Source organism: Phycodurus eques, chromosome 6 (assembly GCF_024500275.1).
Source record: "Phycodurus eques isolate BA_2022a chromosome 6, UOR_Pequ_1.1, whole genome shotgun sequence".
Classification (NCBI taxonomy): Eukaryota; Metazoa; Chordata; class Actinopteri; order Syngnathiformes; family Syngnathidae; genus Phycodurus; species Phycodurus eques.
The window spans coordinates 19,678,532-19,694,870 of NC_084530.1; the positions used below are offsets into that span (position 1 = coordinate 19,678,532).

Sequence of the window (16,339 nt, forward strand, 5' to 3'; positions counted from 1 at the left end):
ATGATGTAAATTTATTTTTTTTCTCAGTCTTCTATTTTGAAGTCGGCCCGAGCAGCTCGTTGGCGGCGTGTTATGTAATGCCAAGTATAAAAAAATCGTTGGGGCGGCTAGCTTGACCGCAGTGATTTACCGGGAATTTCAGCAGGGTTGGGCCATAGGAGACTGTTTGTTGGATTCTCAGAAATATGACTTGCAGTTAAGTCATCAACGGAGACAGCAACACTGCCGCCTAGCGGATGGAGGGACGGGCCTTCCCACGTGTGAATACTTTCAACTTTTGTGACTTATCTTGAAAACTGCGTTACGATTGTCTCTAAAATAAATGCGTGCGCCCGCTGATCCAAAAACGCACCTTAAACAATACGAAGGCAGAACTGAATATTTGGAAATAGGTCATGATAAATGCACACACAGCATTAAAAAATATTTAAATAACGGATATATTTGTTGATCTGAAAAACGTGTAAATCAGTGACATATTTGTGGATCTACAAAACACGTAAATCACGGATATATTTGTGTAAATATGAGAAAATTCTCTCCCCATAGTTTAATGCACTACTAAACACACTAGCTACTTAGCATGCTAATAAACAATTGTTAGCCAGTGAACATGCCAATCAGTAGCCAGCTAATATGCTAGCATTAGCCAGTGCCCAAGCTATAAAACAGTACTAGCCGATGAACATGGTGAATGCACTTCTTTACACCTAGTAACAAGTGAACATGCTTGTAAACATTTCCCACGGTAAGCAAGCTAAAGCTAAAGTTAATCATTAACCAGTGCTAATCAACAAGAGTTAGCCATTGGTCTTGCTATTAAACATTTGGAGGACCTACATACAAAAATTAAGTTCTGGTATAAAAGCTCCTGTAGTGCAATGTGGCATGAATATAAATGAAGGCATCACTCATTAACAGTTTGTCCACATTAATTTATTTCTGAAAATATATTTGAGAAAAAAAACCCAACCCATTTTGCTCAGTTTAACTCCAATATGATTGAACATAACATGTGTGCTGTACAAAACAGCCACACTCTGTATGAAAATGTGCCTGTTCAGAGAACTTTTTTTTTTTTTTTTTTAAGCAACAGTTATTCTACAGCATGAGTGGGGACAGCTCCTGAGGGGGTCCACCTAGCAGAGCCGTGTCCTGCAGGAGGTGGACCAGCTCCACCGGCCCGGGGGACTTCCGGGACTCTCTCAGCCGCCCTTTTGCCATCTTGTCGCTGAATCCGCTCAACCGGGACGCCAGCGACTTCTTGGGCCGTGTCATCTTCTTCCGCTGCGGGTCATGCACAACGCGGTGCCGCTGTAGACTCTGCTTCATGGCGAAGGTCCGGTCGCAATCCGGGTGGTCGCAGGCGAAGGGTCGCAGCTCGTCGTGGAAGGCCCGCAGGTGGCTCTGCAGGTTGAAGGTGGTGGTGAAGGAGCGGTCACACGCGTCGCGCGGGCACCGGTACACCAGCCGTGTGTCGGCATGCACGCGCCGGTGCTGCTCCAGGAACCAGGCATCCTTGAAAGCCTTGCCACACTCCTCACATGACACTTTGGGTCGGTGCTGCTCCTTGTGGTGCCTCACGTACTCGGTCCACGTGGAGCCTGTGAAGGTGCAGCCTGCGTGGTTGCAGGGGTAGCCTTGGTGCACCTTGGGCAGAGGTGGAAAAAGTGGTTACATTTTGTACTTAAAGGGGATTTAAATCCTGGAATTTTCTTTTCAATCTCTTCTATGTGCCCCCACTCGTCTAAACATGGTATTCTGATTAAGCATTTACAATTTTCAACCATCTCGGTGGACCCACGTGGTCACGTGGCTTGCACATCAGCTAATTAGGCACCATTGCTTTCCACATTTTCAGTGGACAGCAGAGAGCAAAATAAACCCAAAAATGGCTGCCCACTGAGATGGTTGAAAAGATTATTAAAATTGTTATTCCACAAACACAATATTAATCAGAATAACGTGTTTAGATTAGTGGGGGCACATAGAATAGATTAATGAAAAGAAAATTCTAGGGTTTAATTCCCCTTTAAATCGAAGTACAGATACTAAAAATGAACTAGTTGAAGTACAGTGAACCCCCGTTTGGGGGTGTACATTCCACAACCACCTGCAGTGGGCGAAAATCCACAATACACAGTATACCAATTAAAATACTAAAAAAACAAGTTAGCCTATCTATGCCATTTGCATTATGTTAGCATTAAGCCAGCACTTTTGTAAAATAAAAATACACGGTTTGGTTGAACATTTTGTTGTTTAATGGTGGACGACTGGTGAGCACATCTGCCTCATAGTTCTGAGGACCCGGGTTCAAATCCGGCATCGCTTGTGTGGAGTTTGCATGTTCTCCCCGTGTCTGGGTGGGTTTTGTCCGGGTATTCCGCTTTCCTCCCACATCCGAAAAACATGCATGCTAAGTTAATTGAAGACTCTAAATTGCCTGTAGGTGTGAATGGTTGTTTTATATGACCCCTGCGATTGGCTGGCGACCCGTTCAGGGTGTACCCCACCTCTCGCCCAAAAGATAGCTGGGATAGGCTCCAGCACACCCATGACCCTAGTGACGATAAGCGGTACAGAAAATGAATGAATTTCAAATTAATGCAATGAAATAATTGGGAACAGGCCTTTCTTTCTGACACATGATGATTTGCCACTGTGTCAAACCGTTACAGTATAGCGCCAACTACTGACGAGGAGGACTTAATGTAATTTTTATTTATTTATTTTCGTATAAGTAGCCGGTACCGGCGGCCTTCAAGAGTAGCCTTGAAATAAGGCCGCTATCGGTACTCGCCCAGCCCGACTTTCAACCACTGACCTTGAGGTGTCGCTTGAGGCGGCTCGGAAAGCTGAAGCGCATGTCGCAGCCGTCGTGAGCGCAAGCGTACGCGGGAGCGTGTGTGTGGCGCTCGCTCATGTGGGCCTTGAGCTGCCGGTGCTTCTTGAACGCGGCGCCGCACTCGGCCACCGTGCACATGTAGGGCATCGTCTCCGCCGCGCCTGCGTGGACGCGGTCGAAGTGCCGAGCGCGGTTGGAGTTGGTGGTGAAGGCTTCCGCGCAGCCTGCCACCGCGCACGGAAAGGGGCGGAGGCCGTTGTGGGTAAGCTGGTGGCGGCTCAGGTGGTAGGGGCTGGAGAAGGACTTCTCGCAGCCGTCTTGCGGACACGCGTGCGGCCTGACGCCGGTGTGCGAGCACAGGTGGGCGTCCAGCTTCCACTGCTTGTTGTAGGCCGCCGCGCACGCCGGAAATGAACAGATGTAGCGCTTGTGCGGCCGAGTGTCACCCTCCATCGTTAACCGGCTACGGTATACTGGAACCCGGCACTGTTTGGAGACAATTACCTCTTCTGTGGTCATCAACACGTCGTCACGCTCGACGCCATGTCTTCCCACAATCCTCTCTTATTGGGTGTTACGTCACTCACCAGAGATGTTTGGCGAAGAAGTGAGGCCATAGACGTGTTATTACTACAATTACACGTTATTTTAAGTCCGCGATCATCTTGGTAATGTTATCCATACACTATTTACTATTACAACGCCACTTGACGGCTTAAACACGCAACGCATTTATGCATTTTATGAGACGTTCGCTGTTGCGACAATGTACAGCAATTTACGGCGGCAACAATTCAAATTCCTCATCCATATTGCTACAATTGTACGTAAATGCGTGTCCATGATCATCTTGGTCGTTGTAGTCACATTGCATCATAATGTCACTCCGTGGTTTAAAAAAAACGCAAGATTTGTACTATTTTGGAGACGCTCGTAGTTACGACAGTTCACATAGTACTGCCTGTAGTTATTACTATTAAAAGATCAGTTTGACATGTGTCATAAAGGGGAAGAATAAAACTGTTTTGAGATGCTCATATTTGCGACAATGCACAATTTACGGTGGCTGCAAATCACAAAACCTTCACGTTTCTAAACGTTCAGCATTTACTTTAGTTGAATTGAACACACTAGTAATATGAAAAGTCTCTCAGTCTCCATCTCTAAAGCTGCCTCGGGTTTTTATTCGGGGACTTTGAAGGACTTCGTAGCTAAAGCTAAGTTAGCCGCGACAATCTTCGTTCAGCAAAACATCTCTGGTGACCGCCGATCGTCGTCCGTGTTTACAGCAGCATTTGTAAGTATTTCATATTAACATTTGAAGTTAAACTTTTAACCTACACATTAACGAGTCATACAAGTAGTTGTGCGGCTCGAAAAATAAGATTGGATTTGGGTTTCAATCGCGTCAGGATGTCAGTTAGCATGTTGGCTCACTTTGCTAGCTAGTTGATGTTAAATGCCAGCCAGACTCGGTGCTTAAACGTTTAATTTGTGTTACATTCTGTTTGAATAACACTCTCGTTATCACCGTAAAATACACATTTTGTCAAAATAAATAAGTCCCTTCATTTATGTCATTTCGTGTTAACCTTTGAGTTAGCGTGCTGCCAAAAGGAGAAATGCACACATTAGTTAAATATGTAGCAGCATATCATAGCAATCCCCATATATAGTGGAAAGTACGCAGTCGTCACCAAGTGATTGTATCAAACGTGTTAGACTGTCTACATAATTTGTACTAAGTTATATTTTGAGTTTGTCGTCCTAAATGGTGCACCGCAGAGCACCTTTCTAGGCACCTTGCGGTTCACTGTTAGTCACATCTTTGCTTATTTTATTTCCAAACATAGATTGACTCTGCGAGCCGTGCAGCGGTCTCATCGTCAAAATGGTGAGATGGTTGTCATGCAACATTCAAACGATGATGTTTTCCAACACAACAAACACTCTTGTGTTGTCTTGCAGGGAGAACGAAAAGGAACAAACAAGTACTATCCACCGGACTTCGATCCGGCTAAGGTGTGTCTGCTGATAATGATGATGATGGTGTTTTTTCTCCCATGTTTTTGGTGCAAGTTGGTAATTTTTTTTCCCTTTCCCATGCTCAGCACGGCTCTCTCAATGGATACCACAAAACACACGCCCTGCGGGAGCGTGCAAGGAAGCTGTCCCAGGGGATCCTCATCATCAGGTTTGTACTTAACCAGATCCTTTTTTTATATATATATATAATAAAATGATCATTATCATATGGTCACCCCAGATCATTACTACCAACTTTCCCTAAAAATAACTTTATTCTTGTCATATTCTTCCCCATTTTTCTCATAAAAATTGTATTAAATTGTGATGAAATAATTCATTGAAAGACTATGTTTTAATTTTTTTAAATTACAACTTTACTCTGTAAGATCCATCCGCTGGATCTGTTTACTCACTGGTGCTCCCTGACTCCAATGGTGACTGTCATGGGAAAAAGTGATGAATTGCTGCATCTGTGATTTGAAATCTTGGTAATGTTGTTTTTGTGTGCACAGGTTTGAAATGCCGTACAACATCTGGTGTGACGGCTGCAAGAACCACATCGGCATGGGTGCGTACAATATTGATGTCCATCCTGCTTTATCTGAACTCACTCTGTCCTCACCGTTGCTTGTTTATGTTGCTCAGGAGTCCGATACAATGCAGAGAAGAAGAAAGTGGGCAACTACTTCACCACTCCAATCTACAGGTGAGCGTAAACCAAGTGTGGTATGTGGCTTAACTGTAATCAAGATATAAAGCCCTCGCTGTTGGCAGGTTCCGGATGAAGTGCCACCTATGCGTCAACTACATCGAGATGCAGACGGACCCGGCCGCCTGCGACTATGTCATCGTCAGCGGCGCCAGCAGGAAGGAGGAGCGATGGGACATGGCCGACAACGAGCAGATACTCACCACCGGTATTTGAGTAGCACTTCCAATAATAGTTTGACGCATGTATTGAGAGCATGAGAAAGGAGTACAGGGGCGAGGAGGAAAGGAAGGAACGACAGACAGCAGAAAGATGGGATGGAAGGAATGAGCGAGGCAAGAGAGAAAACTCTTCATCCCTCCCTCCCTTTCCTCCTGCGTGTAAGGAAGAAAAAACAGAACGGTCAGAGCCAAGAAAAGAAGGTAGGAAAAAAGACATGGGAAGAAAAGACTGAAAGAAGTTAAGAGTGAAGAAAGGACAGCATATACATGAGAGAATGAGGGTGGGATGGAGTTACGGACAGGAGAAGGGGTACGTAAACGGATAGTACGGAGGATAGGAGGATTAACAAAAGTAAGATGGCAAGAAAGGAAAAGGACAGAAGAGAGATGACAAGGAAAGAGAAAAAAGGAAGGAAAGACTGAAGACAAGAAAGGAAGGAAGGAAGGAAGACAAGACTGATATGGAGGAGGGAGGCAGATGAGCAGGAAAGAAAGAAGACAGCAAGGAAGGAAGGGATGGGAGGAATGACAAAATTAGATTTGAGGGGAAGACAGAATGAGAATTAGGATGAGGAGGAGGAAGGAAGGAAATAGACATGGAAGGAAAAATTGACAAATAAGAAGAAAAAAGGAATGACAGGAGAGGAGGAAAGGAAGGAAAGACAAATAGGATGAGAAGGAAGAAAGTAATATAAGAGGACAGAACAGTTGTAAGGAAGTTCAGGGAAGGAAAGATGAGGAGGATGGAAAGAGGACACAAAACTGAGGAAGTTGGAACATCAGAAAGATGCAAATGGAGGAGGGAAGGAAGGAAAGATGAAAATAATGAACGTGAATGTCATTGCCGTGTGTCCCGCACCAGAGCGTGAAGAGAAGGAGAAGTTGGAGACGGACGCCATGTTCAAGCTGGACCACGGCGGGAAGGACAAGGAGAAGCTGAACAAGGCTTTGCCCTCACTACTGGAGCTCCAGGACCACCAGGCCGCATGGAAGGATGACTTTCAGATCAACAGTGCCCTGCGCAGGAAGTTCAGGGTAACACCGCCTGTGCCGCCTTTCTCTGGCCCTTGAAACACGGCTACTGAACTCTGACTACAGATGTCTTGACTTATGCGTGCTGGAGCCTATCCCAGCTGACTCTGTGCAAGAGGTGGGGTACACCCTGAACCGGTCGCCAGCCAATTGCAGGGCACTTATAAACAAATGAACAAGATCGTCTCGAATCACTCAAATTAATGTTTCCCTTTGAATTGAATAGAAATTCTATTAATACGTTCAAAAAAATCCACCACATTTTTTGAAAGAAAAATAGAACTGTCTTGTAAAATGTAAATATAAAACATAAGCAAAGAGAATGTAAATAATGAAACTGGTTTCAAGAAGTGTAATTAAAGGGGTGCTTTTCAAAAGCAGCTAAATAGGCAAAAATGAATCTGCACATTTACCTTTGAGCTGAGAACCTGACTCAGTTGCAGTTCTCACTTCCTAGTGATCAATTTTTGACAAACCAGGCTTAATTAACACTGCGAAGTTTGAATGGTGATGGATGCAGTTGACACGGTTCAAGTGAGTGCTGTGGGAGCACTGCAGGGAACCCTCTGCTCGTGCTTCGTCATCGCTACAGGTCGACAATTTCTCCAAGCATGGCCGCTTCCTGAAGTTGATTAATTAGCCTGTTTAATTCTTATTCCACAAATACAATATTAATGAAAGTAACATGTTTTGACTATTGCCGGCGCATGGAACCTATTCTTGCAAAAATAATTTGGGAGTTTAGTTCACTTTTAATCACTGCCAACCTTCCCAGTTAACATGGCTATTTGAATTCTGAGTCTGTCAATGGCAGTGAATGAGTTAAGCTGAAAGTTACAGACGGACACATACACACACGCACTGTTGTACATTGGTGTGTTGTACTTTTAAATGACATGTCCTCCTGAGAGAGTGCCTTGTAGCTGTCTTTCAGGAAGTGTTAGTCACACAATCAATTGCACTTTAGCTTTCGTGGGAGCCATATGGAGGACTAATTCAAGCAAAAAAACAAACAAACAAATATACCTTAAAAAAACGTGACCTATGCAGCAAATGATGTTTATTGTTAGAGAAAGCACAAGTGAGCATGCCGCATGTATTTCAGGAAACAGTTCATGAACCCAAGCAATTATTTCCCAGAAACATTTGTAAACTGATTTGTTGGTGAACTAAGGTTTTTTTTTTTTCACTTAACTGGAGCGGTGGTGTGAAGCTCACAAAAGTCATTGTCAAGGCAAAAAAACAGCTGAGCAACGGCTCCTATCTTGAAAACGTCGTACGTTGGGGTACCAATGTTATTGAAATGTCATTAGTCTGTGTCAGCCCCCCTTTTATAAATTGTAATTGCAGGACGGTTGTGTTGGATGTGTGCTTCTAAGGGGCGCGGCCTAATAAGTGACATCAAGAGCAGGAGTCAGTTAGTCCAGGTGTGAGTTGTGGCCTACAGCAGCTCCTCACAAGTGTTCTAGCAAAAATAGCAAATATCCACATAAATATCAAAAATCCGCAAGTAATTGGTAAAAGGGCGGCACGGTGGACGACTGGTTAGAGCGTCTGCCTCACAGTTCTGAGGACCGGGGTTCAATCCCCGGCCCCGCCTGTGTGGAGTTTGCATGTTCTCCCCGTGCCTGCGTGGGTTTTCTCCGGGCACTCCGGTTTCTTCCCGCATCCCAAAAATATGCATGGTCGGTTCACTGACAACTCTTAAATTGCCCGTAGGTGTGCATGTGAGCGCGAATGGTTGTTTGTTTATATGTGCCCTGCGATTGGCTGGCAACCAGTTCAGGGTGTACCCCGCCTCCTGCCTGATGATAGCTGGGATAGGCTCCAGCACGTCCGCGACCCTAGTGAGGAGAAGCGGCTCAGAAAATGGATGGATGGATGGATAATTGGTAAAAGGTTTGTAATTGCCAGCAGATGCAACAAGACTGCAGTAAAGCGCTTGTCTAAACGAATGTGTATAAATGAATGTGTACATCGGAAGCTTGGTCATAATCAAAACTTTGGCTTGCAACTCAAAGCAAAAAAATTAACCGAGTGACGGCTCATAACTGGAAAAAGCCGTAATTTGGTGTACCGCTGTGTTTTCCGCTGCAGACGGAGAAGAAGGTGATGGTGGAGAAGGAGGAGAAGGACGATGCGGTGAGGACGAGGACCAACCTTAGCATCCCGCTGCTGCCCGAGCGCGCAGAGGACAAGAGGCTGGCGGCGTTGCTCAGCTTCCAGACGCCAGACTGTGAGTTTCAAAACACACAGGAAGGTTGACATTTTGGATCCAGAGCCTCCATTTTAAACTCATTTTGTCAATTTTACCAGCGGTCCCTTAAAGCCTACAGCTAGACCGATTTAGTTTTTTTTTTATTTTTTTTTTTTTAATGTTATAGTAATGATAAACCTTCCAACAGCTGCTACTTTAACACACACGGAGGAGCAGCGCAGCAACACAAACACAGCATGAAACAATACTCACAGGCATTTATTCTCTCTTCTCTGTGGGGAAAATAAATTATTATTTCATTTCCAAACAAATTGTTAAGGCTTTTGGGGAGGCTGTAATAGATAAATTACATTTCCATTCATTTTAATGGGGAAAGATGATTTGGGATACAAGTGTTTTGAGCGTGGTCATAGAACGAATTCAACTCATATCTTGAGGTACTTTAAAAACCCATAAAAAACAATTGAGTGAAAATCCGCAATATCGCAGGGGCGCAAAAGATGTCACTGGATGTCTACGTTGATTCATTGTTTTTTTGCACTTACAAAGCACTCAAATGACTCGAACCCTGTGACCCAACAGCGTACGACGACAAGCAGCGCAGCAAACGCCAGGAGATCACCTCACGCTCGTGGTTCAACTCCACTCCAGGGGGTACCACCACCACCACCACCACCTCCGGGGGTCTGCTCCACAAGTTGGGACTGCAGGGCAAAGAGGCGGCCGTGGCCAAAGCTCTGGGCCCCTCACGGACCCCCCTAATCCGTAGGAAGTCGGACCCCCAGGAAGCGCCGTCGTCATCGTCGTCACGGGAAGTCGTTACTACTGAGCAGGACCCAAGTGCGGCAAGTTTGGGCTCCCTGGTGCCCAACTACAGCGACTCGGACTCGGACCACGGGCACTGACCGCAAGTAAACCACGCTGACTTATTGATGCCTTTCCGCCACTGTTGGAATTCCAGAGTGTTCCGTCCGGGCATTGGTGACGCCTCAGCGCAAACAGGACGTCCTGATAACTTTGACTCCCATTTATTTTTTTATTTATTTTCTCTTTTCTTTTTTCTTTTAAACTCCCAGGAAACTGAACTAAACAGCTGTTTGCTCTTTTCAAAACCAACCTACAGGAAATGACACTGAACAAATTGACTGATGTTGTGGATTTGGTGTACTTAACAGTGTCCACCAGGCCACCATGTAAAATAAATGCCAGAAAATTTTTTGACAGTTCTCAGTCTTTAGTCCAAAATGAGTTAAATAAAATGTATTTGTTTTTGTTTGACTCATTAAATTTGTAGATTTTTAATCAAATTGATCCATTAGAATATATGAGTAAACAGCAATTTTACTTATACACTTAACATTTATTATTTTATTAATTGGTTGATCATAATTCAATTCTAATGCTATATGAAAACATAAAAATGAGAATGAAGTATTTCAAAATAAACCATTTGATGCACTGGTGTAGCTCATTTCCTCCCCCAAAATTGGTTAATTTAAATATTTATATTTTTTCAACCATTCATCTAATTAAAATTAGTTAGTTTAAATATTTTTATTGTTCAATCATCTCATTTAGTAATTAGTTTTATTAGACTTATTTTAAGTAATAACATTTAAATACATTTGATATATTGTATTAGTAAATTACATAACAGGTTGTTAAATGTATCAAAAGATAAATTGAACAAAAAGCCAGCAGAATAAGTTTTTGCCAATTTTTTTAAAACTCCCAAAACTTGTTCTTTTTCTTTAAGTTTGTTTGATTACATATGTAGGAGACACAAAGCATAACAGAGGGGCTAATATACATACACATACAAAAGTAAAATAGAAACTATACAATATAAAATACAGTAAATACCATAGTTTCACTTTGGGAAAAAAACTAAATTGTAATTTAAATGAAAAGGTTTCAACTTCTTAACTTATTGCCAAGTTACATGCATGGACAAATATATTTATTACTTTTGGTTCCGTCCAATCATGATGTACTTTTAGATTATTTAAAAAGGAATACCTGCAATCATGAATGCGTCATCTCCAGTTTGTGCAAACATCTAAAGTCACAGTTGTGTCGTTCTGGACATTCTGCGGTTGAGTCACATTGTGTGTTCCACCTCCGATTTGTTTGCATTTCCAAACAGAAATTTGTGAAAACCTTTACTGACTCAAATGACTTTTCAGAGTACAAATACACTGAAAACATACAAACCTGACCCCAAAATAGATAGCTTCTTGTCCCCCTCAGTGCTTCAACCTTACACAGTATTACAAATAAAATCCTCTTCTCAAATTTCTGACCCTTATAATACCCCACCTTCAATAAATCTCCCCAAAAAATTCCTCAGGTAAAAGCTCCACCCTTTCACAAACATACAAATAAAGTACTCCTGTCAAATTGCTGGCTCTTCAAATAAATAAACATCTCATCCCAAATAAATGTCGCCATCTTTACCCCCAGGGGAAAAAAAGCTCCAATAGATGTCTCCTTAAAATAAATGCCTCACCACTAAATATTCACTTTGTTTCTCACCTGTCGGGCAACAATCTTACACTAAAATACAATAAAAGCCTCTTCTCAAGTAGACTCCTCCCTCCAATAAATTCCTCGATCCAAATCGATGCCTCCATTTTCCCCGTAGGAAAACAATAAAAAATAACTTCTGAAATAATAATAGTAAACGACAGCCCAGCTTCTGTTTTTGGAATGAGTGTTAGCAAAATCATCCTCTGATACTCACTGAACTGAGGTCTCATGCAAAAAACAACAACAAACAAGAGTACTAGCTCCCTGCTGGGATCAAAGTCCACCATTTTGTTGACCAAACTTGCCCCAGTTCCCGCCTCTTGTGCGGTCATTGGGGTGGGGTGGGGTGAGGTGAGGGGTTGGGGGGGTGGTGTCCTGGTTCCCTTTAGTACCCGGGAGCTCGACCTGGGGGGGCCACAGTCCACTCAAGTCGCCATGGCTGGACGGACGCTGCAGCGTTGGACGATACTTTTGTGTCTCCTGTGTGCCGTCGATGCGCGGATCCGCTTCAGCAGGTGAGCTAACACTCTTAACGCTAATGCCAGTGGTAAGCGGTCAAGGCCTCCTCAGAAACACTAACCTACATTTACAACCCAAACTGCATTAATTTATTCCCAACCATCTATTCTATCATTGCACAGTATTTGTCTTGGCTGTGTCGTTTCAAGTACGCAGATGTGGTTATCAGATTTCAACCTCTTATCGATCTTTGCCATGTCAAACTAATCCTTTCAAGTTCTTCAGAATCAGTAGTGCTGACCCATGTAACGTCGCCTTTCATGTAAAAGTAGCTATGGGAATGTTTCTGTAAAACAGGGTTGGGCAAACATCTGTGCTCAAGGTATTATTGGTAATGTATTATTTAAAATAAATTAACAATTTTTTAAATTTTATTTTAGCACAAAACCAAGCTTCTGCTCGAAAGCAAAAAGAACACCATGAAAAGCCTTCTAGAGCACCTGAAATTTATTTGGGGTTAATCAGAGGCACTTTGTAGTAGGTGTGTGCTGACTTCCATTTAACACGAGATTGAATGTGATTGGTTAATTCAGATATCAGAGGGTGTGCACACTAGTGCAATCACATTTTCTCAGTTATTTTGACTTCTTGAATTTCTTTTTAAGTTATTTATTTTGGGCTTACTTTTTTTATATCACAAAAACCTGGCATTTGAACAGGGGTGTGTAGACTTTTTCTATCCACTGTATATGTAAAATGGATTATTTTACTTATAACTTACTTATTTTATTTCAATGACTCAATTAACCAACTGCAACTAATTGAACATTTTAAACTTGAATGTGTGAAGTTGTTTTGCATTTCTTTATTTTGTTATTTACAAGCACAAAAGTAACCCTTTTGATAAACAAAACATTTATGTAAAATTTATTTTACTAACATTTTGATTTTATTATTTACAAAGAAGAAACTATTTATTGAGATTCATGTATAAACCAAATTTTCATAAATCAATTTTAAGGAAAAATAAAAAGCTAACTGAATGCAAATATGTAACGGTATTCTTCATAATGTAAACGCTTGGCGTGCCGGTTTATTAAAAAAAAAAAAAATAAATCTGATTTCAAATTCATCCACACAGAGCCAGAGCACTAGCCCTTGATGACATCAGCATTTTTCTTTCCTCTGGTTGGTCAGAGCCAAACTGTCCAACTAGCAAAATTAGTCTAGGCGATCTGCAAATATGAATGCGTTTAATAGTAATGTATTTATTTATGTATTTTTTTCAAATGGATGTTTTTGTCATGTTATCAGATTAATATTGATTATGAAATCATTGCCAAATGATGCATGTGGCACAGTTGTGTGCTGTGATACACATTTTTATATCGTATTTTATGTTTGTGGAGGCCTAGGTACCAAATGCACCAACTACCACTGGCTAAATTTCTAGTAAAGATTCACCTACTAATCTGCCTATGCCCTCTTTGCAGAAAAAAAATCTTCAGGTAAGTTTTGATGGCGCAAGTAGGTGGCAGCGATGTTGGGATTTTAAATTGTAAGCTTTCTATCCAGAGACATGGACCTGGGAAATTTCTTCCAACGTCTCAGGTAAGTGACCACAGTCCTTCATTTACTTAAATATTTGGCCCTCAACAGCAACCTGAGCCTCCAACTTGAAGGTTCCTTTCATGCGTCCTGCAAAGAGCAAAGGCTATGCCAAATCAGATGCTCCTTCAGAGAATGCATTTGAAGGTCAACGATATCGTGACGCCGAACAAAGACTGTTGCACTAAATCAAGACTTTTAAAATGCGTCCTGTAGAGACCACATTTGAAGGTCGGTAAAGCCATAACTCAGCCGTCCTAATTTGTTGTGCTGTCCGAATTTGACGGCTCCTTCAAATGCAGCCTTCTGAGGACACATTTCAGGCTTGATGATGTCATAACGCCGCATGAAGGCTGTCCCAAATCACAGACTCCATCAAATGTTGCCTCTGAAGGAGTTTGATTCGGCCAGCCCTCAGCGGCCGCAATTGAAAGTCGATGATGTAATAATGCCACGCGTAGGCTGACCTGGATCAATCTTTTAGTACTGCCTCTGAAGGACACATTTGAACGTTGACTGACTTTTGAAGGATATGTCAAATGTTGCCTCTCAATGATGCATTTGAAGGCTAACGAGTCACAACGCCGCATGAAGGCCATGTCGAATGCCCACCAAATGATCTCATCAAAACTTCCTTCAAATGCAGCTTTCAGTAGCCACATTTGAAGGTGATGACATCATAACATCAATACATCCATTTTTATTGAGAAGTGTGGATTGTTTTGGGGTTTTTTTTTTTTTTTTTTGGTAACGCTAACAATGTAGCTTTGTCTTTACAGGTTTCACAAGCAGTCACCACAAATTGATGTTCCAAGGTATTTTATTCTTCGCTACTCTCAAAATCCTTCAAAACAGAACCAAATGTGAATGTGGTGGCGAGCCAGCAGCTGAAGCTCCGAGTCGTTAGCATACACAGCAGGGGTGGCTACATCATTCAGTCATAGATGAAGTTGAAAGACAAAAAGTGAAATGTCCATTTTAGGAATAAAAAAGTAGTCATTTTTAAATATTATTTATTGTTAATTTAATTAATCAACGATTTAATCAAATTCATTAAAAGGTGTAATGTACGTCTAGTATATGTATTTTTTAAATTTCATTGTTTTTCATTTTATGTAAAATAAATACATTCATACATTATCAAAATAAATAAAAAATGTTCATTGTATAAAAAATGTATATTGTAAAATTATTTTTTTCCTATTTTTATTTTATTGTTTACAATAAACAAATGAAAACATTTAGTCAAATGAATTCAAAACATGTTAAACATATGTAAAATTGTTTATTTTGCTAGTATTATTTATTTTATGATTTAGAATAACTCAGTTAACCATCCATCCATCCATCCATTTTCTGATTAAATAATATATATCATTTTACTAATGTTTTTTTATTTAATAATTTGTACTAAATCAACTAAATGATTATTTCATGAGATTTTATTATTTTATTTGATCATTTTAATTAACAAATTTCAAGGAAAAAACAACAACAACAACAAAAACAATACAGGACTCTTGATAACATAAATGCTTGGTGGGCCACATTTTGCCTCACCCCAGCACTCCCCCCATTTTACAACTTAGGGCAACAACGAACTTCAGGTTCACCCTGGTGGCCCCAGACCTGCTGCGGGCCGACAGCCCGGAGAACATCTACCTGCAGGCGGAAGGCATCATCAGCCCCATTGACGTGGCCATCACCGTGGCCGACTTCACCAAGACCACCACGCTCTTCACAGACGGGGTCACGCTGGACCAGAGCAACAGCTTCCACACCCTTAAGTCTGTCCAGGTGAAGGCACGCTTCCGCCTTGGGGGTCCTGAAATGAGATCCAAGTCTGAATGTGAATGTAGCCTATGAAGGATGCATTTGAAGAAAGATGACGTAATAATGCAGCTCTCAGGTCTCAAATCGAAGGCTTTTTTAAAATGCATCCTTTATCGATGGCATTTGAAAGTAGATAATGTCAAAAAGCAGCATGAACTTCGTCCCAAATTGAAGCCTCCTCCAAATGCAGTTGCTTAAAGGTGCATATCAAGGTTGAAGATGTCATAATGCTGAGCGAAGCCTGTCCCAAATCGAAGACGCCTTTAAATGCATCCTTCAAAACAAGGCCAATGCCTGCCAAAAAGTTGTCATGGAGCCCTTTGAGACTTTTATAATTAAGCTTGACTTATTGTCCCAAATCAAAGGCTCCTTCAAATGTGTCCTGAAGAGACAGCATGACATCATAACCCTGCCAGAAGGCTATCCTAAATCTCAAGACTTCTTCAAGGATGCATTTGAAGGTTGATGATGTCATAATGCTAAGGTAAATCGAAGGTTCCTTCAACTGGGACCTCAGAAGTACACACTTGAAGGACAATGACACAAAGCATAGTGGTAGCCCCAAATCTAAGCGTCCTTCCAATATTTCCTTTTATGAATGCATTTGAAGGACCATGACATCATAATGACTCAAAAAAGCAGTCCTAAATCGAAGACTCCATCAAATGCGGCCTTGAGATTTCATAATACAGTTTGAATACTATCTATCTCAAATTGAAGTCTCCTTCAAATGCATTTCTGGGACATCACCAAATCCAGAGTTACCTCCCTGGAAATGCTTTGCCAGGCCTTCACTTGCTGCTTGTTCGTGGGTCTTTCTGCCTGAATTATTTTTCATCCCTAAGTGAAAAGCA

General features: G+C 41.8%; 3 protein-coding genes across 4 annotated transcripts; 2 read left to right on the forward strand and 1 right to left on the reverse strand.

The window, feature by feature from the left end:
- Positions 1-914: 914 nt before the first annotated feature.
- On the reverse strand, positions 915-3,576 carry LOC133404325 (transcription factor IIIA-like). The gene is made up of 2 exons (XM_061680097.1): positions 2,828-3,576; positions 915-1,650 (listed from the first exon to the last, which is right to left on the reverse strand). The coding sequence occupies exons 1-2, from the start codon at positions 3,365-3,367 to the stop codon at positions 1,102-1,104; spliced, it is 1,089 nt and encodes a 362-aa protein (XP_061536081.1). The 5' UTR covers positions 3,368-3,576; the 3' UTR covers positions 915-1,101.
- Positions 3,160-10,343, forward strand: yju2b (YJU2 splicing factor homolog B). 2 transcript variants are annotated; one of them, XM_061680099.1, is made up of 10 exons: positions 3,160-3,208; positions 4,702-4,742; positions 4,817-4,870; positions 4,960-5,042; positions 5,389-5,444; positions 5,522-5,582; positions 5,651-5,793; positions 6,669-6,841; positions 8,936-9,074; positions 9,639-10,343. In XM_061680099.1, exons 2-10 carry the CDS (start codon positions 4,740-4,742, stop codon positions 9,959-9,961), a joined length of 1,035 nt encoding a protein of 344 aa, XP_061536083.1. In that variant the 5' UTR covers positions 3,160-3,208; positions 4,702-4,739; the 3' UTR covers positions 9,962-10,343. The 2 variants fall into 2 exon arrangements, with proteins under 2 accessions (XP_061536083.1, XP_061536082.1); XM_061680098.1 differs by lacking the exon at positions 3,160-3,208 and adding an exon at positions 4,096-4,145.
- A 3,280-nt stretch (positions 10,344-13,623) lies between these two features.
- LOC133403728 (complement C3-like) lies at positions 13,624-15,518 on the forward strand. The gene is made up of 3 exons (XM_061678918.1): positions 13,624-13,655; positions 14,432-14,467; positions 15,242-15,518. The coding sequence occupies exons 1-3, from the start codon at positions 13,624-13,626 to the stop codon at positions 15,516-15,518; spliced, it is 345 nt and encodes a 114-aa protein (XP_061534902.1).
- The last annotated feature ends 821 nt before the right edge of the window (positions 15,519-16,339 follow it).

What these genes read in the sequence shown, in the direction of transcription:
- yju2b (XM_061680099.1), top strand. An exon ending in CGGACTTCGATCCGGCTAAG is followed by an intron (nt 4,871 to 4,959) that starts GTGTGTCTGCTG and finishes TCCCATGCTCAG; the next exon opens with CACGGCTCTCTCAATGGATA. An exon ending in CAAGAACCACATCGGCATGG is followed by an intron (nt 5,445 to 5,521) that starts GTGCGTACAATA and finishes TATGTTGCTCAG; the next exon opens with GAGTCCGATACAATGCAGAG.
- LOC133403728 (XM_061678918.1), top strand. Translation starts at nt 13,624, where the DNA reads ATGGACCTGGGAAATTTCTTCCAACGTCTCAG. An exon ending in AATTTCTTCCAACGTCTCAG is followed by an intron (nt 13,656 to 14,431) that starts GTAAGTGACCAC and finishes TTGTCTTTACAG; the next exon opens with GTTTCACAAGCAGTCACCAC. An exon ending in CCACAAATTGATGTTCCAAG is followed by an intron (nt 14,468 to 15,241) that starts GTATTTTATTCT and finishes TTTACAACTTAG; the next exon opens with GGCAACAACGAACTTCAGGT.
- LOC133404325 (XM_061680097.1), bottom strand. Translation starts at nt 3,367, where the DNA reads ATGACCACAGAAGAGGTAATTGTCTCCAAACAGTGCCGGGTTCCAGTA. An exon ending in GCCTCAAGCGACACCTCAAG is followed by an intron (nt 1,651 to 2,827) that starts GTCAGTGGTTGA and finishes CCTCTGCCCAAG; the next exon opens with GTGCACCAAGGCTACCCCTG.